General features: G+C 43.1%; 1 protein-coding gene, 1 long non-coding RNA gene and 1 pseudogene across 4 annotated transcripts; 2 read left to right on the top strand and 1 right to left on the bottom strand.

The window, feature by feature from the left end:
* Nucleotides 1-341: 341 nt before the first annotated feature.
* On the top strand, nucleotides 342-22,411 carry LOC147999187 (uncharacterized). 3 transcript variants are annotated; one of them, XR_015643921.1, is made up of 8 exons: nucleotides 351-999; nucleotides 7,663-7,744; nucleotides 14,947-15,059; nucleotides 15,391-15,488; nucleotides 20,474-20,586; nucleotides 20,851-21,034; nucleotides 21,435-21,657; nucleotides 21,759-22,184. It is a non-coding gene; the product is annotated as an uncharacterized LOC147999187 (long non-coding RNA). The 3 variants fall into 3 exon arrangements; XR_015643920.1 differs by lacking the exons at nucleotides 20,851-21,034; nucleotides 21,435-21,657 and having other exon boundaries at nucleotides 21,759-22,411; XR_015643919.1 differs by lacking the exons at nucleotides 15,391-15,488; nucleotides 20,851-21,034; nucleotides 21,435-21,657 and having other exon boundaries at nucleotides 342-999; nucleotides 21,759-22,194.
* LOC147999188 (zinc finger CCCH-type antiviral protein 1 pseudogene) lies at nucleotides 12,537-13,822 on the top strand (annotated as a pseudogene).
* LOC147999186 (uncharacterized) lies at nucleotides 19,627-24,494 on the bottom strand. Its single transcript, XM_087596353.1, has 6 exons — nucleotides 24,302-24,494; nucleotides 22,972-23,131; nucleotides 21,649-21,780; nucleotides 20,848-21,014; nucleotides 20,022-20,127; nucleotides 19,627-19,904 (listed from the first exon to the last, which is right to left on the bottom strand). The coding sequence occupies exons 1-5, from the start codon at nucleotides 24,426-24,428 to the stop codon at nucleotides 20,063-20,065; spliced, it is 651 nt and encodes a 216-aa protein (XP_087452479.1). The 5' UTR covers nucleotides 24,429-24,494; the 3' UTR covers nucleotides 19,627-19,904; nucleotides 20,022-20,062.
* Between the last annotated feature and the right edge of the window lie 1,530 nt (nucleotides 24,495-26,024).

Raw genomic sequence — 26,024 nt, 5'->3', positions numbered from 1 at the left:
TTTCTTTTTCTTTATTCAGCTTCCACACGAAGATTATTTTTGCTCTGATTTAGAGCAGGATGCAAGGGTGGAGTGCAGTCCTGAGGGGAGGGCAGATGAATGGAGTTGAGCTGCAGGATGTGAGGTTCACAGAGAATAAATAAGAAGTTAAAAAAATTAAGAAATAAGCACAGTGGGGATGAAGCTGTGAATGCTTGGCATGGGGACGTTTGGCAGTGGACTGGGCATTTTAGGGGTGGGGTGGGATTGGCGTGGGTTCTGGAGTAGTAAGGATGGTGTCTGTTCTTGTCTTTTGGGGAAATTCCTCGGTCTTCTCCCATCCCTCCTCCACCTCTACCCCCACCTCCAACCGCCATAACTGCCTCCTACCACAGCAGTGGCTCTGGGCATCGGCCTCTTTCTGCTCAATCTCTTCTATGTGCTAAGGGGTGGTACAAGCTTTTAAAAGTCCCAGGCAGTGGGCAGACCACGCACACTCTCCTGGCATCCCCATCCTCTCTCAGGACTTATGGTGCCAGAGCGGTTATCGCAGGAGTTTTGATACTGCTGTGGACTGTCCATAGAGCCCTGCTTTCTGAGCCTCCCATGTCCACCCTGTTCCTGTCCAGGTTCCTGGCTGTCACATTTCTGCACGATGGTGAACAAGTTTGTTTTTCTGATTCTCATAACAAGAAAAGGTTAAGACTAAACTATCTAATCTTCAACCCCATCCAAGATCTGAGGAGGAGAAATGTTGCCTGAATAAAAGGAAATTCAGAGCAAACAGCTCCAAACCTAAGAAATGACAGAAATTGTTGGCTACCCTGGGAGTCAGTCAGCAAATATTCCTGTGTCACTGTGGCATCCACCTTCAACTCACTGGGCCAGGAGCTCTGACAACAATCCTTTGAAGCAGGTCACTTGAAGGACTATCCTATTTTTTTTTTCCAAAAACTGGGACACAGACTTCCCCATGATCAACTTCTGCACAGTCTGGACAGCTTTCTGGCAGCAGTAGAGGTAAGTGGGTAGTATTTCACCCAATGGTTCTTTAGAGCCCATCATCTTTTTCAGAATAGATTGGGGACACTACCAGGAGTTGAGGTCTCTCCCACTGTGAAAAGCCTTTAACTATTAGGACATCTGAAATGGCAGATTCTTCAGATCTCTAAAGGATTTGAGAACCACCTTTGTATGTAATGTCTATCTCAGTGGACAAATGTGGCTTTTTTTTCCCAAGGGATTTACTTCCTACTTAACTTTAAAAACATACACAGGAAGTTAAATAAAGCTTATTTCTGTACCTAACTAAAGCAGTACCTAACATGACTGGAAGACTGATTATTTATAGTTGGAAAGTACTAGCTTGAATTCCTTAATTATCCACGGCAGTGTGCAGTAGTAATTTTATAAAATTAGAATTTTACACCACATTGTGAATAAGTTGCATATACTTATATCTTAAAAATGAATTGAATCATTTATGCAAGTACAATTTTAAATTTTATCATCATTCAAAAATCCATGCCATCCTAAAATATTTGAGACTTAGTATTGCTTTCTAGTATAAATAGAGATACAGTGATCTATGATTTTGTCATTTTAGTCCCTTCTCCTGATTTCCCACCACATTAGACAGAGAATTGAGGACAGAAAGAGAAAGGAAGAAAGACATCCCTGATTCGAATCTGCTTTACTGTTTCCTCCCTGACCATGGCCAGTAAGAACTTGCAACCAACCCCCTAACTGACAATAAACATCTACAGCCCACGGCAGACAAATAACCACCCACCCACCCTTCCTCCTGAGAATGAGGGGGTCATGTTCCTTTAAGTTGCTTCCCAATGTGTGTGGGGTGACAACATGTTTTGGGGACCTTACAACAATTGGGACATTTTCCAAATTCTGGGAGATCTTGCAGTTTCCTATGCGTCCAGACCCCGAATGTGGCAGGATTAACTGAAGTCCTGGCTACATTAACAATGAAAAATACAAACACACATTCCTACCATATGAGGAAGGTCACCGGATATCTACCCCTTGAAGTTTGCTCAAAACAATTAGTCAATTAGCTTTTTATTTATCTTCAGGTCACTTCTTAGTAAACAGGCAGAAAAGAGACAGATTGTTTGCCAAAATTATAGCAATTGCTTCTAAGCCAGTCACCAATAGAGTTCCTGCCATCCTTTGAAGTTTCATCAGAGAGGCTCTATTTTGCACAGACTCACAATACTTATGTCTCCCATGTGGCAAACTAAACTGTTAAGATCTCCTTAAATAATTCAACAGTTTTCCCAATCCAAAGTCTCCCACCCTCCTCCAAAAAATCAAGGGATTCCTCACAAACATCTCCACTCACTTCGGTACCAGTTTATATATCAGTCACATTTCTGTTACTGCAGAAAAATACTATGACCAAGAACAACTCAAGGAATACAGTTCTTCACATTGTGGTAACCAGCCCCAACTACCAAATTATTTCATTGCTAAGTCATAAATGTAAGGTGGCTACTGTTTTGAATTGTAATGTAAATATCATGTATAAAGTATGTCTCATATGTGGTTGTTCCCTGAAGGGGTTGCAACCCACAGGTTGAAAACTGCACTTGTGTGTGGTGGTGGGAGGGGTGGTTGGGAGTTTTTTGTTTTGTTTGTTTGTTTTCCTTTTTCTCAAAACCCAAATGCTGATAAGAACATAGGCCAATATCAGGCTCTTCAATTTTATTCCATTAGGCACTGTGTCTGCTCTCATGATATTAACATGCTGGTTTTCTTTTTTACTATTCCCCAAAATGAAGGTGAAATCATTAAAGGTGATGCCTCCCGCAGTGCTTTACTGTCTTATTAGTTAGCAGTGTCTGACTGCCCTGCTCAGTTGTGCTTTCATGTGAGTTCTGAGATTTTTTTTTTTCATTCCCATGAAGCTCTGTATTGGGATTATAATGGGATGGATTTAAACCAGTAGATGACTCTGGTAGAATTCGATATAATAATATAAATCATACTGATACATGAAAATGAGAGGTCTCTTCATTTTCTGGTTTCTTCAGTTTTTTTTATTTTTCCTAATGATTTCATTTTAACAAGTCTTTACTTCCTTAGATATTACAAGATTTTTATTCTGAATGGGTTTGTTTTCTTGGCTTCTTTCGTCATATTTATTGTTGGTATACAGGAGTTCTATTGATTTTACTGTGATTTTAGTGAATGTGTCCATGAGCCATAGGAGTTTGCCAGTGGTTTCGTAGTGGTCTTTATATATGGATCATATCGCCTGCAAATGAGAATGCTCTGACTGCTGTCTTTCATATTAACATGCCTTTCCATCTCTCTATTGTCATATTGTTTGGATAAGACTTCACATACTAGTTGAATTAGATGAAAAGAATGAACATCTGTGACTTATTCCTGATTTTAGTGGAAATCCATTATGATTTCCTCCAGTTAGGATGCTGTTGGCCTTGCATATCGCCTTTATAATGTTAAGGTATGTCTTCTCCATATCCCAGATTCTCCAGGACTTTTGCATTAACCACTGTGGGATTTTGCCAAAGAGATTGTCTGCCTCTACTGCAGTGATCATGTGTTTCCTGTTCTTGGTTTTCTGTGGTGGATTGTTTATTCATTTGTATGTGTTGAAACATTCTTGCACTTCTGCAGTCAAGCCAGCTTGATCACGGTACCTGACACATTTGGTAAATGTCTGAATTTTATTTTCCAGGATATTATTGAGAAATTTTTCACTTAACTGTTCCTTCCAATCTTAGTTTCTTTTCTATACTGTGAAGAGACACCATGAGCAAGGGAACTTGTAGAAGAAAGAGTTTATTTCAGCTTACAGTTTCAAGGATCATGAGTCTATGAATATTATGCTGGGGTACACGGCAGCAGGTAGGACACCATGTTTCTAGAGAACTGGCTGAGAGCTTACATCTTATGTGCAAGTCGGAGACAGAGAAAGTGTTAACTATAGATGGTGTTGAATTTGGAAACCTCAAAGCCCAATCCCATACACTCCTCCAACAAATCCGTATCTTATAATTCTTCCCGAATATTTCCACTAACCAGCAACAAACATTCATATATGTGAGTTTATGGGGGCCATTATCATTCAGATCACCATATTCCACTCCCAATTCCCCATAGGTTCTTAAACATATCATAATAAAAATACATTAGCTCAGCTTCCAAAACCCCTGTAGTCTTTCAGTCTCTACACAGTTTATCCACAGTGCTTTTCGACCCTCCAGGAAGTCCCTTAATTATTCCCCTATGAAATCAAAAGGCAAATTGCATACATCCAATGTGTAATGCCAAAAATATGTTATCATTGCAAAGGGAAATTGGGAATGTGGCGAGCCAGTTCAAGGCATTAACCCAACAGGGCACACTCCACATTCTCTACTTCTGATGCATGACAAAGGGATTAGATGGGTCCACTGCTCTGGCTTTGCTGACTGCAACATAATTCCTAAAACTATGTTGTATCGAATAGATCTGTGGTGGTTGTGTTTTCATTGTCACTCATTTCTAGGAATTTTAATTTTTCCTTATGTGTTTCTCCCTTGGCCCTTTCAGTAGTGTGTTGTTTGTGTTGCTGACCTTCCACGAGAGTGTATACTGACTGCACTTTCTATTGTGTGATACCAGTTTGATTCCTTTGTGCTTCGATAGAATGCATGACACTACTTCTGCTTTCTTATCTTTCCTGAGGGCTGTTCTGTGTCCTAATCCGTGGTCAATTTTGGAGACAGATCCACAGGCTGATAGAAAATATATGTATAGTTCAGTGTAGTTTGTTAGGTCCATTTGACTGATGATGTCACTGAATTCTGCTCCTCCTCTTTTGTTTATTTGCATGTGATCTGCCAAGTGGTCAGAATAGACTATTAAAAACAATCACAACCACTATTATAGCTAATGGGTAATTTCAGATCTATGTGATAAATATATATTTAAATTTGTGACTGCTGTGTTTAATATGTATATATTTAGATTGTAGTATCTTTTGGTAATTGCAAAGTATGAAATGAATGTCCTTACATCTTCTGGACAGGATTGGTTTGAAATCTATTCTGTCAGCTGCATAGAGAAACTGCATAGAATTGCTATAGGGACCTGTGTCTTAGGTCTGTTTCCCTAGTGTATCCTCTACATCTCTCATGATGGTGATCCTGTTTCTGGCTAAATGTATGTCTGTTTACTGGGGAATTGAGTTTAGTGACATGCAAATATCATTTAAACCTATGTATTTAATTTTGTTAATTTTTGTGGGTTTTATTGGCTTCTTTTGATTGACTGTTCTAGTTTTGTTAAATTATTTCCTGTTTCCTCTGGTATTTTATCCTTCTCTTCAAACTAAAGTATTCCTTTTATGATCCTCTATAGAGCTCCTTACTGGTTATACATATTTTGTAAATTTATTCATCATATGCCTTAATCAGCACAGTAGCTGGGCAGCTGCCTGCCCTCCATGGTATCAGATCTACTTTCCAAACAATAACGCTCAACTCTTACTGACTGTGTAGCATCTTGGCTGCTCTTTGTTGCACTTGGACAGCTCTCAGGACCAGGCTCTCCTCTCCCTTAACCATGGCTGCTGTCCTCTTCCTCTCTCCTCTCCATCACACATGTTCTTCCTTTATTTTCTGGCAGCTTCTTCCTCCTTCTTCCCTCCTCATGATCCTCTCTAGCAAAGCCCTCAAAGCTCACCTCCCCCATCTCTCTGCTGTGCAGCTGTTGGCTGTTGGCTTCTTTATAATCACAGTTAACTGGGAGCAGGGTCAGTTTTTGGAGGTTAACCAGTCTTGAGTTCTACATATTAGCATTAAAATACAAGCAGAATTAGGCCAATCCACTACAAGGATTTCTTTTGTTTTGTTTTGGTGTAAGTTTTCTTTTACCTTTTCAGTTTTTATTTTATTTTTGGCTATTTTTTTATTAATTGGTTATTTTATTTATTTACATTTCAACTGTTGTCCTGCTTTCCACACTCCCCTCATCATATCTTACATCACATTTCTGCTCAGCTTTGCCTATATGACAGTGTTCCCCCACCTACACATATCCATTCCCACCTCACAACTCCAGCATCTACTTTTGGTGGGCAACAGGCCTCAGCGTAGTCAATGGCCTCCCGCCACATGGGTGCCACTTAAATCAGTCCTCTTCTACACAGTTCCCTAGAACCATAGACCCTGTATATACTTTGGCTGGCAGTTTATTCCCTAGGAGCTGGGGGATTGGTGACAGAGGGTCTGGTTAGATATTAAAGACCAATAGTTGCTGCTTTCTCTTCTTTTTCTGGTTATGGGTGAAATGGTGATTGTGTGCTTCATTTTTTGAAATTATTGAGAGATGATTTATTTCTTGGGTTTTTTTGGGTATAGTTTAGCTCATTGTCTTGGAGTTTCCCTACTACAATCCTCTGTTGTGCTTTCTTAGAGAAAAATATTGTTTAAATTTGGTTTTGTCATGAAATATTTTGGTTTCTCCATTTATGGTGATTGAGAATTATGCTGGGTATAGGATCCTTGGTCCGCATTACACCTGCCCAAGATTTTCTGGCTTTTGGAGTCTCTGTTGAGAAGTCTGGTGTAATTCAGATAGGTCTGAACTTATTTGTTACTGGTTATTTATACCTTACCCCTTCTAATGATCTTTCTTTGATCTGTGCATTCAGTGTTTTAATTATTATGTTAATGGAGGAATTGTTTCTGGTATGATTAAATTGGCATTCTGTAGGCTTGTTGTACCTTCATGGCCTTTTCTTCCTTTACCTTATGGATGTTTTCTGCTATGATTTACTGAATATGCTTACTGGACCTGTGAACAGGAAATCTAAATTCTCTTCTATTCTATTATCCTTAGGTTTGGACTTTTAATTCTGTCCTGAAATTCATGGATGTTTTGTATTCAATAAACCATACATGGTTATCTGAGATGGGTATTTTGTGATTTGTGGGGTGATCTCCTTGACCCCAACTCTTACATTTAGTACCACGTTTTATAATGAAACAAGGTCAAGAATGGTGACCTCTTGCCATAAACTATATGAAAAAGGCAGGTGAATTAATGTGTGTCAAGTATCAGTAGATTCCTGGGTGGTTTTTGCTCCGGGTTGGCCATATGCAACAGTTTCAAAAGCCCAAGTTTGATGTTCCTTGGGATTCCCAAGATGATGCACTCAGACCTGACAGACAACATCCAGAATCCTCCTCAAAGAAATTGATTTATAAAATGGAGGGAACGTTACTAAGTCATGTTACAAAATATTTGATCACACTGTGATCTCCAAGAATGTATTATTTACTGAAAAACTAGTGTGTGGTATAGCAGGGCCATGGCACAGACATTTAAAGCAAGAGTTGTTTATTCATGTAAACATGGACTTAATTACGGTATGGCTCACCTACCACACACATTTATGGCAAAGGTAAAAAGTGCACTTAGGTCCAGCAGATCAAGACACAACGTGAAAGGAAATCTAGATAACTAAACCAATGGAAAGTTTTTGAGTTAAAGGATTTTTAAGAAAGTGTTCAGAGGGAACAGGACTGCTCTTCTTCTGGGAGGTCAGTGAATCAGGAAAGACAGTTGGGAGCTTTACTTGACTTCAGCATCTGACTCCTGAAACTTCATTGGTAAAATTAATGTCTGGAATTTTGGATTGTAAAACAACAGGTTGGCCCTGCAGCTTTGGGCAAGGCCCATGGACAGAGAGATCGCACCCGATGGGAACAATCTTAAAAGCCATCTGATTCTGGTAAGTCACCTGAGAGGTCCTCAAGGAGAGAGGAATGAATGGGTAGCACCATAACAGAAGGCTTTAGGATCTCGGATAGTGCTACTCTAGATGCCTTGGAAATAGAAGCAGAAAATGTAAAGCTGAATGACTTCACAGGAATTAGCTCATTTCTGATTATGATTTTTTCATATTGGTATTTTATATTTATTCTTTTTTTTAAAATTTAAATCAAGAGCCTTAGGTTGTAAGGTGAGGCGGTCTTAGAATCAGAAAATGCTTAGAACACTTGTATGGCGCCCCACAACTAACACTATCTGGCTAGAAATTCTACTTTTAATTTCGTCACCATCGACAGCTTCCATTTAACCAGCAGGGTCCATGCCAGGCAGACACTGAGCAGGTTGTATGTTCTGTTAATCTCCACAACAACCCAATTCAGCAGAAACACCACCATTTTACAGGTGAAGAAACCACAGCTCAAAGCAAATGAGTATCAGGGTCCCCTCAGTCTCACTGTCTGTCACTTAGACCCACATCCTTCTCTGTACAGGGAAGCCATGGGCCTGATGTGGGCTGTGCAAGCTGACTCTGCTGAGATGATCAATGCTATTCTTGAGCCTGGGAGAATTTAAGACAAGGTGACCCACAGACTCCTGGGATAGATTCTGCCTCTGGGTTCTAGGGTGTGACACGGTATCCCTTGTCGTGGGTCTCTACTCAGCTGAGGAGTCTGCTCCCATGTGTCAGCTTCTATGGCAGTGGTTCTCAACAGTCCTACTGCTGCAACCCTTTAATACAGCTCTTCATACTGTGATGATCCCCTCCATAAAATTATTTCATTGCTACTTCATAAATAATATTGCTACTCTTATGAGTCATAATGTACAAGGTATCTGATATGCAATCTCTGTGAAGCAGTTGCCACACACAGGTTGAGAAATATTGCTCTATAAACTTTTTTTTTTTTTAATGAAAGGCTTTCACCTCAGAAGTACCTGGAGCAGTTGTAAGAGCCCTGAAATACTGACAAGTTTTGGCAGGCCCAAGACTGCTTGCCTTAATGACAACAGAGATTCCTGGCTAAAGGCACAATCTGAAATCACTGTCCCCAGGTCATTTCTTGCCTAAGTTTTCCCTCATTACAATGTCTGTCTGCTTGGACATGTCTGTCCAGGAAGCCAGTCCATGTAGTCTCTGATACAGACAGAATGCTAAAGGCAAGAATGCTTTCCCTCTGTTGGCCCACAGTCATTTCTATAGAAGTAAGTTCAAATCCCCTGTGGATAAATGTGTGTCTCTCACATGGTGTGTGAGACTTGAAATGTCAACCGTTTGAGTTGACAAAAAACAAATTTCACTTCAGATTTACAGCTGACTAAAAATTATTTTTGGGAGAATGCAGAGGGTGGCCAGGCCTGCAGAGTCAGATCCCCTCCCTGCCTGGGATGATCCCACCCTCAGTAGACTTCAGCTTCACCTATAAGGTGTAATCAGAAAAATCTGACCTTAAGATTCTGAAGTCCACAATATGCACAACCCCAAAAGTTGGTAAACCGCCTATATGGGGGTTTTCTCCAGTTTAAACTATTCTGGCTTCTTTTCTCTCTTGTGCTGCAATCTGTTCTCTCAGGTCTGTTGGTCCAGGAAGGACCTGGGTTCAAGTCAAGGCCTCGTGGGTGGGGAGGAAGAGGTTCTGTTGTGTGAATGAGTATGGATTAAGAATGTAGCCCCACCAACAGATTGGGAAAAGATCTTTACCAATTCTACAACCGATAGAGGGCTTATATCCAAAATATACAAAGAACTCAAGAAGTTAGACCGCAGGGAGTAAAATAACCCTATTAAAAAATGGAGTTCAGAGGCAAACAAAGAATTCACAGCTGAGGAATGCCGAATGGCTAAGAAACACCGAAAGAAATGTTCAACATCTTTAGTCATAAGGGAAATGCAAATCAAAACAACCCTGAGATTTCACCTCACAGCAGTGAGAATGGCTAAGATCAAAAACTCAGGTGACAGCAAATGCTGGCCAGGATGTGGAGAAAGAGGAACACTCCTCCATTGTTGGTGGGAGGCAGACTGGTACAACCATTCTGGAAATCAGTTGGAGGTTTCTCAGAAAATTGGACATTGAACTACCTGAGGACCGAGCTATACCTCTCTTGGGCATACACCCAAAAGATGCCCCAACATATAACAAAGACAAATGCTCCACTATGTTCATAGCAGCCTTATTTGTAATAGCCAGAAGCTGGAAAGAACCCAACAGAGGAATGGATACAGAAAATGTGGTACATCTATACAATGGAATATTACTCAGCTGTCAAAAACAATGACTTTATGAAATTCATAGGCAAATAGATGGAACTGGAAAATATCATCCAGAGTGAGCTAACCCAATCACAGAAAAACACACATGGTATGCACTCATTGATAAGTGGCTATTAGCCCAAATGCTTGAATTACCCTAGATGCACAGAACACATGAAAATCAAGAAGGATGACCAAAAAGTGAATGCTTCACTCCTTCTTTAAAGAGGAACAAGAATACCCTTGGCAGGGAAGAGAGAGGCAAGATTAAAACAGACACAGAAGGAACACCCACTCAGAGCCTGCCCCACATGTGGCACATACATATACAGCCACCCAATTAGACAAGATGGATGAAGCAAAGAAGTGTAGGCCGACAGGAACCGGATGTAGATTGCTCCTGAGAGACACAGCCAGAATACAGCAAATACAGAGGCGAATGCCAACAGCAAATCACTGAACTGAGAACGGGATCCCCGTTGAAGGAATCAGAGAAAGAACTGGAAGAGCTTGAAGGGGCCCGAGACCCCATGTGAACAACAATGCCAAGCAACCAGAGCTTCCAGGGACTAAGCCACTACCCAAAGAGTGTACATGGACTGACCCTGGACTCTGACCTCATAGGTAGCAATGAATATCCTAGTAAGGGCACAGTGGAAGGGGAAGCCCTTGGTCCTGCCAAGACTGAACCCCCAGTGAACGTGATTGTTGGGGGGAGGGTGATAATGGAGGGAGGATGGGGAGGGGAACAGCCATATAGAAGAGGGGGGGTTAGGAGGATGTTGGCCCGGAAACCGGGAAAGAGAATACAATCAAATGTAAATAAGAAATACTCAAGTTAATAAAGAAAAAAAAAAAAGAATGTAGCCCCACTCTGACTGGCCAACTAAGCTCCAGAAAATCTTCCCCAATCACAAAACTGGGCCATGTGGGAGCCTAAACTGTTTAAAGGGGAGAGCTGAGTGCTTTCTCCTGGAAGAAATACTTGGGGGTTGACTGTCACTTGTGAACCTTCTGTGTTAAGTCACTTCTCAGAAGGGAAGCTTTCCTCTAACTCTTCCATGGGACCCACCCAGCACTGGGGCCTGAGGATCCTATGGTGTTGCAGCTCTGAGCTGGGAGGGGTAGCTCTCACCCTGGCATGGAGAAGCCTGTTTTCACAGCTGATCTGGATCTGAGGAACAGGGGCTTTTAAAGAAGCATGTGAGAGTATCTCCTGCAGGAGAGCCCAGTCTGCAGGGAAAGTCACACAGGACAGCGAAAAGTGACTCGCAACAAACGCAGGGAATGGGAACCAGGGAGGGCACTGGATGGATGGTCGGAGAGTTTGAGAAAGCATGCATCTCCCTGAAAGACTTCCCACAACCATAAGTCCCACCACTGTCCCCTTCTCACAGGGGAGGCTCAGCAAAGCCTGCCACCTGCTGGGATCCCTGCAAACTAAAACCGGAGTGGAGAACTGAGGAAAGCACTTTGGTGGAGGGGGAGACACAAGTCTCCAGGGCCAGGTCAGCCTTCTGTCCCTTTGGTTCTCCTCACTTCACAGAGGTGCCTATTGAAAGGTGAGGCAAGCCGGGATCTCAACAGTCTTTGGCCAAAGAAGTGAGAGACAACAGGGCAGAGCAAGGCAAAGCAGAGCCAGGCAGAGCAAAGTCAACAAATAGGCCTTGTGCATGTGGGACTGGTGGCAGCAGTGCTTGCCCTTGCTCTCCTGGTGGTGCAGAACACCTGCCTGGATGTGGGGAAACTCACAGTGGCTTGTCCTCCAGCTGCAACTGCCAGTGCTTGGGGAGGGGGAAGTTGAAGATGCTCCCATGATCCTCCGATTTCCGGCCCATTTTGTCCATGTTCAAGGCTGTGGTCAGCCCCGCCAGAAGCCCCGAGGACAGGTAGAGCAAGGACAACTGGCCAGCAACCACCATGGGCATCTGCGGTGGGACCCAGGCTAAGTAGCCACAGAGGCGCACCAGGCAGCCAGGCACCAGCCCCAAGCCTGTGCATACTGAGGCCAATGACACTCCACTAGTCCCTCCCACCATGCACATCCCACCCCTGGCAGGCAAGATCTCTCTGTCCAGGGCTTCCCCCAGACCTCCAACTACCAACAGCTCAATGAGCCCTTACTTAATTCTTGTTAACCATAATGGCTTGTCATAAAAGGACATTGGGAAAGTCAATGATGAGATGAAAGCCTTAAAAGAAAACTAGAGAGACTTACGGAAATGAAGAAGAAAGCTCTCTTCCCAGTAGGAGCCTGGCAGTCCCAAGCTCAGGGCACCTCATGTCCAGTCTTGAACCCAGCATGCATTGTTGTGGAGAACCTGCCTGCTTAAGGACCTGGCTTCCAACTCATTCTCCTGAGATGATGACTTTAATTCTTTTAATTTTTACTGGTTATTTTCTTCATTTCCATTTCATGTGTTATCCCCTTTTCCAGTTTCCTTTCTCCATGAAGCAGAGTCCAGCTCACAAGCCTGAGCAGCTGCAGCCATAGTGCACCATGGGGGATCCTGGGGCAGACTGTTTCATCACCAAGATCCTGTGGGCCCACAGGGGCTGCATGACCTTAAAGGAACTGCAGAGTAGGATCAGGCTCCAGAGGCAGAGCTCTATGAGCTGCTGGGCAAGACTGCTTATTCCTATTGGAGACTGGAGATCAGGCAGGGATCACACTGTAGGTGGCGGCTACTACTGAAGCCTGTGACTTCAATCTGAAGTGCATCCAGGGACCATGCTACAGATTGCCCAAGCCTCTGCAAGCTCAAACTTCTGGGACAGAGTCATTATGCAAAATCCCAGAGAAACCTCTGCAAATATCCACACCAAGTTTTTAGGAACAGAGCATCCAGGTCCTGAAGAATCATGAGCTTTCTGGGCTTAACCAAGAGGAGCCGGCCTTCTTCCTGGTACAGGGGGATGCTTTTCTCCTGCAAAAGTTACTACAAAGGAGACAGCCACAAACAGATCTGCTTGAAGCCACAGTCATGCAAGAGAGTCCAAGTCTGTGAGCACTTCACCCAGGCCAACTGCCGTTACCTCAACTGTCTCAGGTCTCATGACCTGATGGACAGGAAGGTGCTGACCTCCGTGACTGAGCACGGGCTGAGTTCTGATGGGGTCCAGAACATCCAGGACATCTGCAACAACAAACACATTAGGAGGAGACCCACTGGCATGAGAGCTCCCCATGAACATCATAGCAGCAGGGCACAAAGAGACAGAAGCAAAAGCAGAGACTAATTCCTTCCAAACAGCCTAGGATTTCTCTCCCATGTCTCATTTTGGCATCTGGTTCACCTTGTCCAGATGTCACCAGCTGTAAGGATTCCCTGGAGGACGTGTCCACAGCTGTCACTCAGGAGGTCAAGAACCTGGGGACCCAGGACTCTGCACAGCTTTCCTTGGTCTCATCTAAGGCTGCTGGTGTCTGAGGACCCAGTCACATGAGAGCAAGCCAGGGGTTTTCTGAGAATGGAGATCTGGATGCTTCTTTTCTAGAAATCCTACTGATTCTTTGTAAGCTCCTGCCTCCTCTGCTGGCTTTCTTCTTGCTGCAGCAAAAAGAGATGAGTCCATGTCCATGAGAACAGGCATGCCTTCTGGACACCGCATGGAGGTCAAGGGAAAGAATGAGGCTCCAGACATCGATTACATCCCATTTTAAATGGTTCTATTGATGGGGTGACAATGGAAGAAGCAACAGACTCAGGAATTCTAGGTAAAAGGAGAAACTCAGGGAAGGAGTTTGGCAATGTTCCTTCTCTTTCAATTCAGTGGAATAATTGAAGCACTATTGTTATTGGGTCTTCATTAAAAGTCTGGTAGAAAGGATGCATTAAAGCCATGTGGCCCTGATTATTATTATTTTTAATTTTTGGAGTGGCAGCCTTTAATGACTGTATCTATTTCCTTATGGGAATTATTCATTACCTTCCCAGATCTGTATTTAACTTGGTATTTGTTATCTGTTAGAAAAATCACCAGTATCAAATAGATTTTTCACTTTTCTGTAGTAAAGGCCTCTGAAGTAAGCCCTAATGATTGTTGAATTCACTCAGTGTCCTTTGTTATATCCCCCTTTTCATTTCTGATTTGGTACTTTAGATATAGGCTCTGTGGTTTGTCTGTCTTGTGGATCTTCTCAAAAAAAAAAAAAAAAAAAAGCCAGCTCTTGCTTTGCTTGGCTCTTTGTATCATTCTCTTTGTTTGTAATTGATTGATTTTAGTTCTGAGTTTATTTCCTGCCACCAAATCCTACCAGACTCTCTATGGGATGAGGCTTTGCCTCACCTTGGTAACAGCAGCATGTGATACATGAAGCTTTTGCTGCTCTCTGTAGTGGGGTGACGTCACAATTTCACTGAAAACCATGCACAGCCTCGTTTTAGACTGTATTAAAGTAGCCCACGATTTCAGTGCTCCCTGCAAGGTGCCACGAGACAGTAGTAACATGAGTCTGCCTGCACCTCGACAGTTTTCACTAGGGACTTCTGAGTGATTTTATGAAAATTTATAGTGAGTTCATGGATGAACATGCACAAACACAAACGCACACACACACTTTACTGACATGGTGCACATTCTTTCCACACAAAGAAGAAAGTGAGTATTAATGAAAACACACCAATAAAGGAATCGATGGACGGGGTTGTGGGGAAGCTCGGGCTTAGAGTTATTTAAAGGCCCTGTGCAGGCTCTCCTTCTGTTGGAGGCTAAACTTCAAGTGCAATGGGGTTCTTTATTTTCTTTCTGTATAGCACACAGAGCTAGGGTGGAAACTAGGTTTTGAGCATATTTGGCAAGTACTAGAACACTTAATTAATTCCTAGGGCTGGAACCCTATTAATGTTCTACAGAATTACAGGGCAGGCTGGATGAAGACTCTCAGCTGACAATGTGGACATCTCAAGACAGGCACTGGACAATGGCTGACAGACTTGTATGAAGACTGGAAATGTTTTGCTATCTCAGAGGAAAAGAAGGCCCCTCCGACTACACTGTACACTAAGGACAGTTTATTCAGGTAAGGGATGACATGAACTATTGTCTCATGTCACAGATGTGAGCACAAAATATCCTAGGTATTGTATGCCAATGGTAGCATTAACAGAACAAATCACACAGTGTTGTGAAGATATAGAATATGACTATATGTAGCAAGAACCAGGCCTCTTCTAGTTTCTAAGATAATACCTGAGAACCTCAAATATAGTAATAATGTGATAATGTCGTATAAGTCTAGTTACAACTAGTTTCTATTGTGACACAGATGACTCTTTTTGTGTCATGTTCAGCTTATAATGAATGACTAGACGTAAGCATGAGAATAACCAAATACTACATTGCTTCTCTAGCTGCTGAGCTTTTAAAAGCCCTGGGGTGACAGCAAGCTTTTGTGGACATCTGGATTATTCCTTCTGTACTTTAACTCTCTACGTCAACCCCACTCTGAGTAAGTCAGTTCCATTCCATAAGTTGGAAATCAGTCAACTGGAAAAAAAAAATACTTTCTCAATACAAACACAGATTGGCCATGGAAAAAGGGCAGCTTGAACTGTCCCGCCTAGGTCCTGGGCTTGCACAGGCCTGCTCTCCAAAAGAAACGTGTGTTCACAGCTGCAGGCTGCATTCACTATGGATGTTCTTGAGGTTCCTCCCTAAACTGCTTAGATTAAGATAATTTTGTTGCCATCTATCAAAAGAATTCATTATGCCAAACTGGCCTTTCTTCTGAAACTTCTGTTCTGTGGGCAGGGCAAAATCTCCAGCAACCCTCACAGCAATGTGGGCTGCCAATCTGGGACTCAGAATTATACCAGTGCAAACCAAGAACAGGGCAACTGGAAGAGACCTCATTGGGTTGTAGGAACCTTCTGTTCTGAGTCACTTCTCAGAAGGGGCACTTTGCTCTAACTCCTCCATGAGACCCAACCAGTACTGGGGCTGGAGGATCCTTAGGTGTGGCAGCTCTGAGCTGGGAGGGGGAGCTGGCACACTGACATGAAGAAGCCTGTTTTCACAACTGATCTGGATCTGAGGAACAGGTGCTTTTAAAGAAGCATGTGAGAGTACCTCCTGCAGGAGAGCTCACTCTGCAGGGAAAGTCACACAGGACAGTGAAAAGTGGCTTCCCAACTTCCACAGGTCCTGTGACCCCAGGGAGGGCACCAGATGGTCCAAGAGTTTGAGAAAAGCCTGCATTTGCCTGAAAGACTTCCCTCAACCATAAGTCCCACCACTGTCCCAGACTCACACCTGAGGATCAGCAAAGCCTGCCACCTGCTGGGGTCCCCACAAACTGAACACAGAATGGAGAACTGCAGGAAAGCACTTCGGCGGAGGGGGGAGACACAAGTCTCTGGGGCCAGGCCTGGGGTCTGTCCCTTAGGCTCTCCTCACCTCCATTAGCTCCTAGTGCAGAGCGCTGCAAGCCGGGATCTCAAAAGTCTTGGGCTGAAGAAGGGGGAGAAGGTAGCAGCAGTGGCGGTGGGGTCGACAGGGGAGTCGAAGACCGAATGGTAGCAACGCAAGCAGCGGCAGGGAGGGCGGAGGCCAGGGAGGGGGGCGAAGGAGAGGACGGTTGTGGGGGGATCGGGGCGGGGGCAGGGTAGGGGCGAGGGCAGGGTGGGGGCGGGGGTTGGGACGGGTCTGAGTCGAGGGCTGTGGTGGGACTGGGAGGGGGGGATGGGTCTGAGGCGATGTCGAGTGAGGGTGTGAGGCGGGGGAGTGGGCAGGGGCAAGAGCAGGGGCGGGGGCAGGAGCAGGGGCAAGCAGAGCAAAACCCAGCCCTGTCAGCTGGCAAATACCCTCTGGGGCGGGACAGACTCGCCCTGCAGCTCTATTGATGGGGTGACAATGGAAGAAGCAACAGACTCAGGAATTCTAGGTAAAAAGAGCAACTCAGAGAAGGGGTTTGACAATGTTCCTTCTCTTTCAAATCAGAGGAATAATTGAAGCACTATTGTTATTAGGTCGTCATTAAACGTCTGGTAGAAAGGCTGCATTAAAGCCTAGTGGCCCTCATATATATTTTTTAATTTTTGTAGTGGCATCGTTTAAATACTATCTATTTTCTTATGAGAATAATCTTATGAGTTAAATCCCACATTTGGATTTAACTTGGTATTTGTTATCTGTGTAGAAAAATTACCAATATCAAATAGATTTTTCACTTTTCTGTAGTAAAGGACTCTGAAGAAGCCCTAATGATTGTTGAATTCACTCACATGTCTATTGTTTCATCCCCCTTTTCATTTCTGATTTGATAATTTAGGTATTGACACTGTGGTGTGTACTTAGTTTCAGAAAGGGGTTGTTTCTCTTATGGATCTCCTCAAAAAACAGCTCTTGCTTCCTATGACTCTTTGTATTATCCTCTTCGTTTGTAATTGAATGATTTTAGTACTAAGTTTATTTCCTGCCATCAAATCATACCAGACTCTCTGTAGGATAAGGCTTTGCCTCATCTTGGTAACAGCAGCATGTGATAAATGAAGCTTTTGCTGCTCTCTCTAGTGGTGATGACGTCACAATCTCTGTGTAAACCATCCACAGCCTGTTTTTAGGCTGTATTATAGTAGACCACCATTTCAGTGTTACCTGCCAGGTGCCGTGGGACACTAGTAACACACGTCTGCATGCACCTCGACAGTTTTCATTACAGTCTTCTAAGTCATTTTATGAAAATTGATAGTGAGTTCATGGATGAACATACACAAACACCTGCACAGAAACACAAACAAACACAAACTCTCTCTCTCTCTCTCTCTCTCTCTCTCTCTCTCTCTCTCTCTCTCACACACACACACACACACACACACACACACACACACACACACACACTTTACTGACATGGTACACATTCTTTGCACACCAAAAATAAAGTGAGCAGTAATGAAAATACACCAATAATGGAGTCGATGGAGGGAGTTATGCAGAAGCTGGGACTTAGAGTTACTTAAAGGCCCTATGCAGGCTCTCCTTTTGTTGGAGGAGAAATTTCAAGTGCAATGTGGTTCTGTATTTTCTTTCTCTAAAGCACACAGGCTATGGTGGAATGTAGGGCTTTGAGCATGTTTGGAAAGTACAATCACACTGAATTAAATCCTAGGGCTGGAACCCTATTAATCTTCTACACAATTACAGAGCAGGCTGGATGAATACCCCCAGGAGACAATGGGGACATCTCAAGACAGGCACTGGACAATGGCTGTCAGACTTGACTGAAGACTGGAAATATTTTGAAAATTCAGAGAGAAAAAAAAGGCCCCTCTGTCTACACCATACTCTAAGGACAGTTTATGCAGGTTAGGCATGGCATGAACTATTGTCTCATGTCACAGATGTCAGCACAAAGTATCCAAAATATTGTATGCCAATGGTAGCATCAACAGAACAAAGCACACAGTGTCATGAAGACATAAATTATGAGTTTGTGTAGCAAGACCCAGGCCTCTTCCAGTAACTGAGAACCTCAAATACAGTGGTGATGTGATAGTGTGGGGGTGAATCTAGTTACAACTAGCTTCTATTGTGACACAGATGACTCTTTTTGTGTCATGGTCAGCTTATAATGAATGTCTAGACCCAAGCATAAGAATAACCAAATACTACCTTGCTTCTCTAGCTGCTGAGCTTTTAAAAGCCCTGGGGTGACAGCAAGCTTTTGTGGACATTCTGGATTGGTCCTTTTGTACTTTAACTCTCTGAGTCACCTCCACTCTCAGTAATTTAGTTCAATTCCATAAATTGGAAATCAGTCACCTGGAAAAAATACATTCTCAATATGATCCCAGATTGGCCATGGAAAAAGGGTAGCTTGAACTGTCCCACCTAGGTTCTGGGCCTGCACAGGCCTGCTCTCCAACAGAAACATGTGTTCACAGCTGCAGGCTGCATTCACTATGGGTGTCCTTGAGGTTCTTCCCTAAACTGCTTAGATTAAAATAATTTTCATGCTAACAATCAAAACAATCATTATGCCAATCTGCCCAACAGGAAGCTAATTTCTATTCTGTATTTTGTCAGATGTGCAGAATACATATGGTCATCATTGATAATAGGTGAAAGATCTGCTCTAGTATGGACACTAAGTGGTGCTGGAGGATGATCCTGACCCACAATGAGGCGTGGGGACACCAGAGCCCTGTAGGGATGGCTGGCAAGCTAACACATTGAGCATGCACAGCTCAGTAAATTTCCTGTGAATACACATCTCCTGAGATCTCTCTATTTAATTGGAGGTGATCCTGTCCACCTAATACAGTACATGATGTGGAAGGACAAAAGCACCTGCAGGAGCTGTAGTGATGACTCACAGGATAGATCATCTGCTGCTCTCTCAGAAGAACCACATGGACCCTAACAATTGGGTAAAGCATGTCAGTGATTACTTCATAAAGTGTGTGTCGGAGAAACAGCCACATTATCCACACAAAAGACACTGTCACACTGGGTACCCCTTGGTGACTTTGAATTCACTTATTAGCCCAGGATCCATGGAACATGCAGAGTTCTGTAGCTGTCAGTTCTAAGTCCACAGGAGGGGACAGAACCCTTGAGTAAGAATGATGGTCTTAAGAGTCAAGAGATAGAATTCAATTTTTATTCATAAGGAATTCATTTTTACAACAAAACAGGATTAAAACAAATAAATTAAAATATTTAAAAATATTTGAAAAGATAAAAACAGTAACAAGAACATATACATATGAAACTACAAAAAGAATATTTCAATTAAAATCATAACAAAAATATTTCTAAACAGCACATTCTTAAAGAACATTTAGAAGCACAGATGTATTGCTGTTTCTCCTCTTGCACACATAATGAAAGGAGGTCCCCCAAGTTGTCTCTCAAGTGCTGTTTTCTGAGAAGAAAGTAAGACCTCAATCAGTCAGGCTGGCTTAGTGTTATATAAATTTAGGGTCTCTAAGCAATGACAAATTAACTCTGAGGAAGAATACTCATCCAAAAAATTTGTTACCATTCAGGATGTTTGTCATCAGGGACTCCTGAGAAAGCAACTTATTCTTCAGGAAGCTCTCTTACTGGGGTGTGTCCAATTCCAGCTCTCTTGCACTTTCTGAGACCTGGGAGAGGAAGGCAGTTTTTCAGACACTGATTTGGTGGTGAAATGCAAGGCAGCTGTCAGAAGGCTGCCTTCTACCACCTCAGTTCTATTGGACAGTCAACATGGACCTTTTAACTGATATCATTGTTGCTAACTCTTTGGGAAGGGCAAAATCTCCAGAGAGCCTCAAAGTAATGTGGGCTGCCAATATGGGACCCAGACTTATACCAGTGCAAACCAAGAACAGGGCAATGGAAGGAACTTCATTGTGTTGCAGGAAGAAAGTAGATGTCCATATGTCACCAAGGTTAAAACTAATGACAAGTTCTAATTTGACATTTGCACTTTGTTCTTATCCCGCAAAGGTGCTTCCTACACAAGAAGTCACATGACCACAGAGTGTCATTTGTCAAAGAACCAAGAACTTGTTCAAACACTACAGAGCATCCAATCTATCACGTGGATATGCAATAATGAGGTATGTTATTAATCTGTCACCATTTCTCTACTGCAGCTTCAAAAAGAGCAGACAAATATACTTGCAAAATAATTCAGTTTCTGAAAAGTGGTTGGCTTCCCAGAATACTTATGCATAGGCAGAGCAATGAACAATTCCATTACATGAGGTGGTTGGGTGGTTGTGAGTGTAAATTAGAAAGGTGGTAGGAGAGAGCAAAGATGTATCAAATTGGCAAACTTTTTCAGATATTTTTAAGCTAACACAGCTGCTCAACCCTACCAGATGATGCTGTGTCTGGACGTTGCTGGTCTTTATCTTTCTTGTTGAAGTCAACCAAATATTTCTGGTTCAGTGCACAATCAAGATGTACCTCCTTGCTCTCCTGCTTCAGTGGGAACAACTTCTTCCTACATGTGTTCTCCATCAGGAGCTGGCTGAGCAGGTTTCTGGAAATACAGTCTGCATAGTAAGATCATGCTGCTTCTTTCTCCCTTTCCCACTCCCGAGTGCCACTAACTCCACCAGGACCCAGATACCCATGAAGACTTAATAGAATTCATTTCGATACATATAAGGCTGCTGCACAAACCACAAAGAGTAAATTCCGGGAAGAATAAATTATTTGTTTGGCCTGAGCACCAATTAGTGTCCACATCTCTCAAAAAGAACATGGATCTACAACTATCCATGAAAGCCCAATGCATGGGGGCAACATCAATTAGTAGTGGGCCAACACCCTCAAAGGAGGTCAGTAGAACCAAGAGAAGGTCATTCTAACCATGTGGTCCACACACTGAGTTTTGTAAAACCTAGTATGACACCATAGGTCCAGGTCAGCCTAATAACCTTCTGCTGACTTCAATCAGTGCTGTTAGATCTAGAGCCTTCTGAAGATGCCTAGACAATCCTGGGATGAGGAACAGTCTTTTATGGAACTGAAAACTGAGTCCTAATGACCCTGGCACACTGATGTGTAAACAGCACAAGAGATAGAACCAGAGCTGAAGACCGTCCAATCCAGAACAAAGAAAGTCAGAAATGGCCATTCCACAGGTGATAGCCTTTCTGACCAGGACTTACCTAGAGAAGGTAATCTCCTTCTTCAGCTTATGGTTGTTCTCATGGATCTCAGTGTTCTCCATCTCTAAGTTGTGCAGAATTGACATGACCGCCTTCTCCATTCTCTCCAGGTCTTCATAATATGGATTTGGCCTGAAGTGTGGCGTGGCCCCAAATGATAGAATCCAATGAACATCGGCATTTAGGAATATATGAACTCAGGGTGGGTCCTGTACTACCCCAGCCCTGGAAGGACACCTTCTGAATTCTACATATTGGATATTCTTCAGCTTCAGAAACGTGTTTTTCTGCGTCCAGGACACCAGAAGCTCAGCATCCAGATGGAGGCTTCCCTGGCTCCCTTTGTTCAATCAAGAGGAAATCTGCAGTCAAGCCAGTTAAGCTATCAAGAGCCTAGGCCACACCTCTCCATGCTCCCCGACCCCAACACACCCAGAAACCGGTGATTTCTTTTCTCCTGTCCCGATAACAGACCTTATATCAACACAAAATTATAATCTGCACAAGGAATACAAATAAACAGACAATCGTGGCCACATAGGCAAAGAACTGTGCTGTTGACAGTGAGCTCCCAGAACAAAGCATTCACATCACCATGAATGTGTTACAGGTAAATACTCAGGCCAAGACATAGACCCCTAGATTCCAAGTGTGGAGGGAAATATAAACATATAAAAGTTGTCCATATGCATTTGGATGTATGCACATACAGACCCACAGACTGAGAAATACCCACAAAAAAGAGAAATGTAAAAACAGAGTCAGAGAAAGAGAAAGAGAAATATGGAAACAGAGAGTACTGTGAAATCCAGGAGAAATGCATCCACCATTGCTGTCTCAGAGTGCAAGACACACAGACAATAACAAACAGGCCTGAGCCTGAGACCTTCTAGTCAAGCATTGAGATGAACAGTTTGGTACCAGGCCCCTCAGGCTGCTGAGTGGATCTTCCAGCACTCAGTCCCCTGCCTAGCAAGTACAGAGACTCACCATAAACTCACTGCAATTACAATCTTGCAAAGCCACCAGCTGTCCAGGGCTTTGAAAATGCACACTGGGAACTCACTCTCCCTGACTTTATCCCCGAATTCTTCATTCAGACCACAAGATCTGCTTTTCAATAAATGGAAGCAGATGAGTCCATTTTCCATCTCGCTCCTCAGGAAGGGTCAAGGTTCTGAATCTCCTCTATATGGGAGGTGAGGTTTAGCACAGGGTGGTTAGGGAGGCACAGCTTTCTAGAACCCAAAACCTTAATAGGATAAGATGAAGGTGACCTTGCAGACCCAGGAATGAAACAAGAGCATTTGGAGCGATTCATACCTGTTCTTCATGGATCTCTCTGTCAGAAACCTCAGGCGATCTCTCAGGTCATTTCTCTCCTCGGTAATGAGCTGCAGCTCTTTAATCAGCCTCTCCTTTTCCTTCTTGGCCTGATTCTCGCTTAGTTCAGTGCCAGGGGATGATGTTTCTCTCCCAGCGTCTGTAGGTAGAAGAACACAAGTGAACCTGCATGGGGAGAATGCATAGTGTACATAGACCACAGTTAGGCCTAAACAGGAGAACAAGCCGGGAACCCAGTGTCACTGCTAGGCGATTGGTCTATGCTTAAGAGGCCTCCTCAGTGGATCTCAGTTCTCCCACTACTCTATAGAGACCAAGAGATGTAAGCATCCAGGTGTTCCCTATTCCGGACATCAGGTGCTTACATGGACCACGGAGATGGCTTCTCCAGGATTATCATCAGCTGAACAGGGTACAGCTTGGTTTCAGGACCCTCAACACTGTGGGTTCGAACTCAGATGATAAATTCACCATCCACAAGACTTGAGTGATTGGAGACACTCAGACGTCCTGCTCTGATACTCTAGGCCAACAACTTTGGATTAAAAACACATTTCCATGGAGGACATGGTCAACAGACTTATCAGTTCCCCTATTTGAAATACCAAATGCCTGAGAAGTTCCAATAGGTTACAGGATTAATCTTGGTCCACATGTTCCAAATACTTTTGGTATTTTAGAAACATGGATTTAAAACGCATTTCCAGGGAGGATATGTTCAACAGACTTATCAGTGTCCCTATGTGAAATACCAAATGCCCCAGAAGTGTGAATAGGTTACAGGATGAATCTTGGTCTACACGTTCCAAATAGTTTTGGTATTGAAAAAAAAAATTTGTAACATACAACCTCTAATATATAAAGCAAACGATGACCCTGCCAGTTAGAAGAAATCAGAGAAGGTCTAAGAACATAAGGTTATTGCCTGGAGCACAATCTCTCCCTGTTACTACTGTCAGATCCACTGTATTTAAAGAAGCAATGAGAGTGAAATACATTGCTGCCCTGTCTAAACTCAGAAAAGGTGGACCCTCCATGAATACTGATGGTGTTATTATACAATGTAACATAACAAATGCACTGAAAAGTAAAGACCAGAAGTTCACAGTATAATAGCTTTGGCCTTACCATATCCTCCCAGTGGGGATGGGGAAACTAAAGTTCTGAAATCCTTGACTTTAAGGAATTGTGATATTCATGGAAATTCAATTCCTTTTCAGATGCTCCAGTTGTGGCCCATTGCTAGAAAGGTCAGCTTAAGCCTGCAGCCCCCTGGTAGGAAGCTCAAAATACACTGCCCAGAACTTACTCCACATTCCCCAGAAGTGCTGTCTTTGTCCATCATTACTTTGAGAGGAAAGGCTAGACTCCTTCACTCTAGTCTCTCCAGAATCGACATTCCCCCTCCCAAAATGCTTGCGAAGACGGGAAAACATGTCTTAGCTTGTAACTGCCAGACTCAGACTGAGAGAAACTAGGGCACTGGTTGTCACTACAACACTGGTGACATCACAGAGGATGCCAGAACTCTCTAGGAGACAATAGAATGTCCAAGAAGGGACAGCAGATGTCATGGGGAGCAGACTTTGCCCCCCTGCTAATGTTCTCCCTGTACTGAGCATAAGCAGAGGTGCCCTTTCCAGGAGACTTTCCTGGGGCAGAGCCACTGACCATCTCCTGCTTCCAAAGCCAAATTTTCCTCAAGGCTTGATTATAAAAACCTTAGTAATTCCTATGCATCTAAATGAATGTTTCCTTCCATATCTTGCCCCAAAATGTCTCATCCTAACTCAAATTGTCCTCATTCACCAATGTTAGCCATTAAACCTTCCTGAGATTTCACACCAGATTGAATATGCAGTCAAAAGTTCTCCTGTCTCATTATGTACGGGTGCTTTAAATCACATCAAGAAATAGTCTGCATGGTAGTTTACAACATGGGTGTGTATTAGGGGAACACTCATGAAGTCATGTGCTTAGCAATCGACAATTGCCAGAAAATTCCTTAGGAGAAAGAGTTGAAGTCTTTATGGTGCTAGGAAAGGTGTGGAGACCAGTTGGCAGAGGAAAGTGCAATATTGGGAGCACGAGTGAAGGGAACCTCATGCTGCTTGTGGGGTTCTCTTCTCTTTACCAATGTTGCCAAAGGAGCACTGCTCACAGGCCTGAGTAAGATACATCATGTGCTTTTATCAGAAAAATAAAATAGTCAAGAGATATAGGGGATGCACATAAACGGCTAAATGGTGCTTATCCATTAAGTGGATAGAGCAAGGTCCCAGCACCTGTACACTGGGAAATGTCCACCCCACCAAACACAAAACCACCTATCATAGTAAATAATGAATAATTTATAGAATGCACACATTAACACTGATAGATCACTTCCGTAGTTCAAATTTTGGGGGCAAATTCATATAGCAACTTATATAGCAAAAAACAAGAAAGAAAGAGGAGAGAAAAAGTCAAAACAAAAAGCTCAAGCTTCTCTCTCATATGAAGATTGCAGGAAGTGTTATCTGGTGGTCAGTTCTGATTAGGCCATTTTAGATAGAACAGTGCATAGTGACCCTTAATGTGATGGGCCCTATATAAAGATTTTTGCAATATTGGAATTTTAACAAACCTCATCCAGAACATACAGAAGAGGCAAGGATGTGATCACCATGTCCTTGCTCTCTATCAGGGTATTTTTATGCGTCCTTGATTGTCAGGCATCTAACAGCAACAATCTGAAATAGCTGGTAGACATGGGAAAACGTGGCTAAAACTATAGTTGTGGGTTACACACCTCAACTGTCAAAGGCTAATGCTGTCCTCACAGTCCTTGGAGGCCACTCTTGTAAGCCTATGTATTGGAAAGTGGAAAGAGGTTCATCTGAGCTCAGAGTGAACCTGGTCAGCCAGGGAGAGGGCAACATGTGATACTTGAGATCCTGTCTAAAGCCAGCACAGAAACCCACACTTCATTCAAAGCATCATATACTAATTCTCGATTATCTACCATTCTCTCCCTACCAGCCGTTCAGTTT

Source organism: Rattus norvegicus, chromosome 19 (assembly GCF_021556685.1).
Source record: "Rattus norvegicus strain SHRSP/BbbUtx chromosome 19, alternate assembly SHRSP_T2T, whole genome shotgun sequence".
Classification (NCBI taxonomy): domain Eukaryota; kingdom Metazoa; phylum Chordata; class Mammalia; order Rodentia; family Muridae; genus Rattus; species Rattus norvegicus.
Note: the sequence above shows the minus strand (reverse complement) of the source record. Positions and strands in the feature narration are given on the sequence as shown.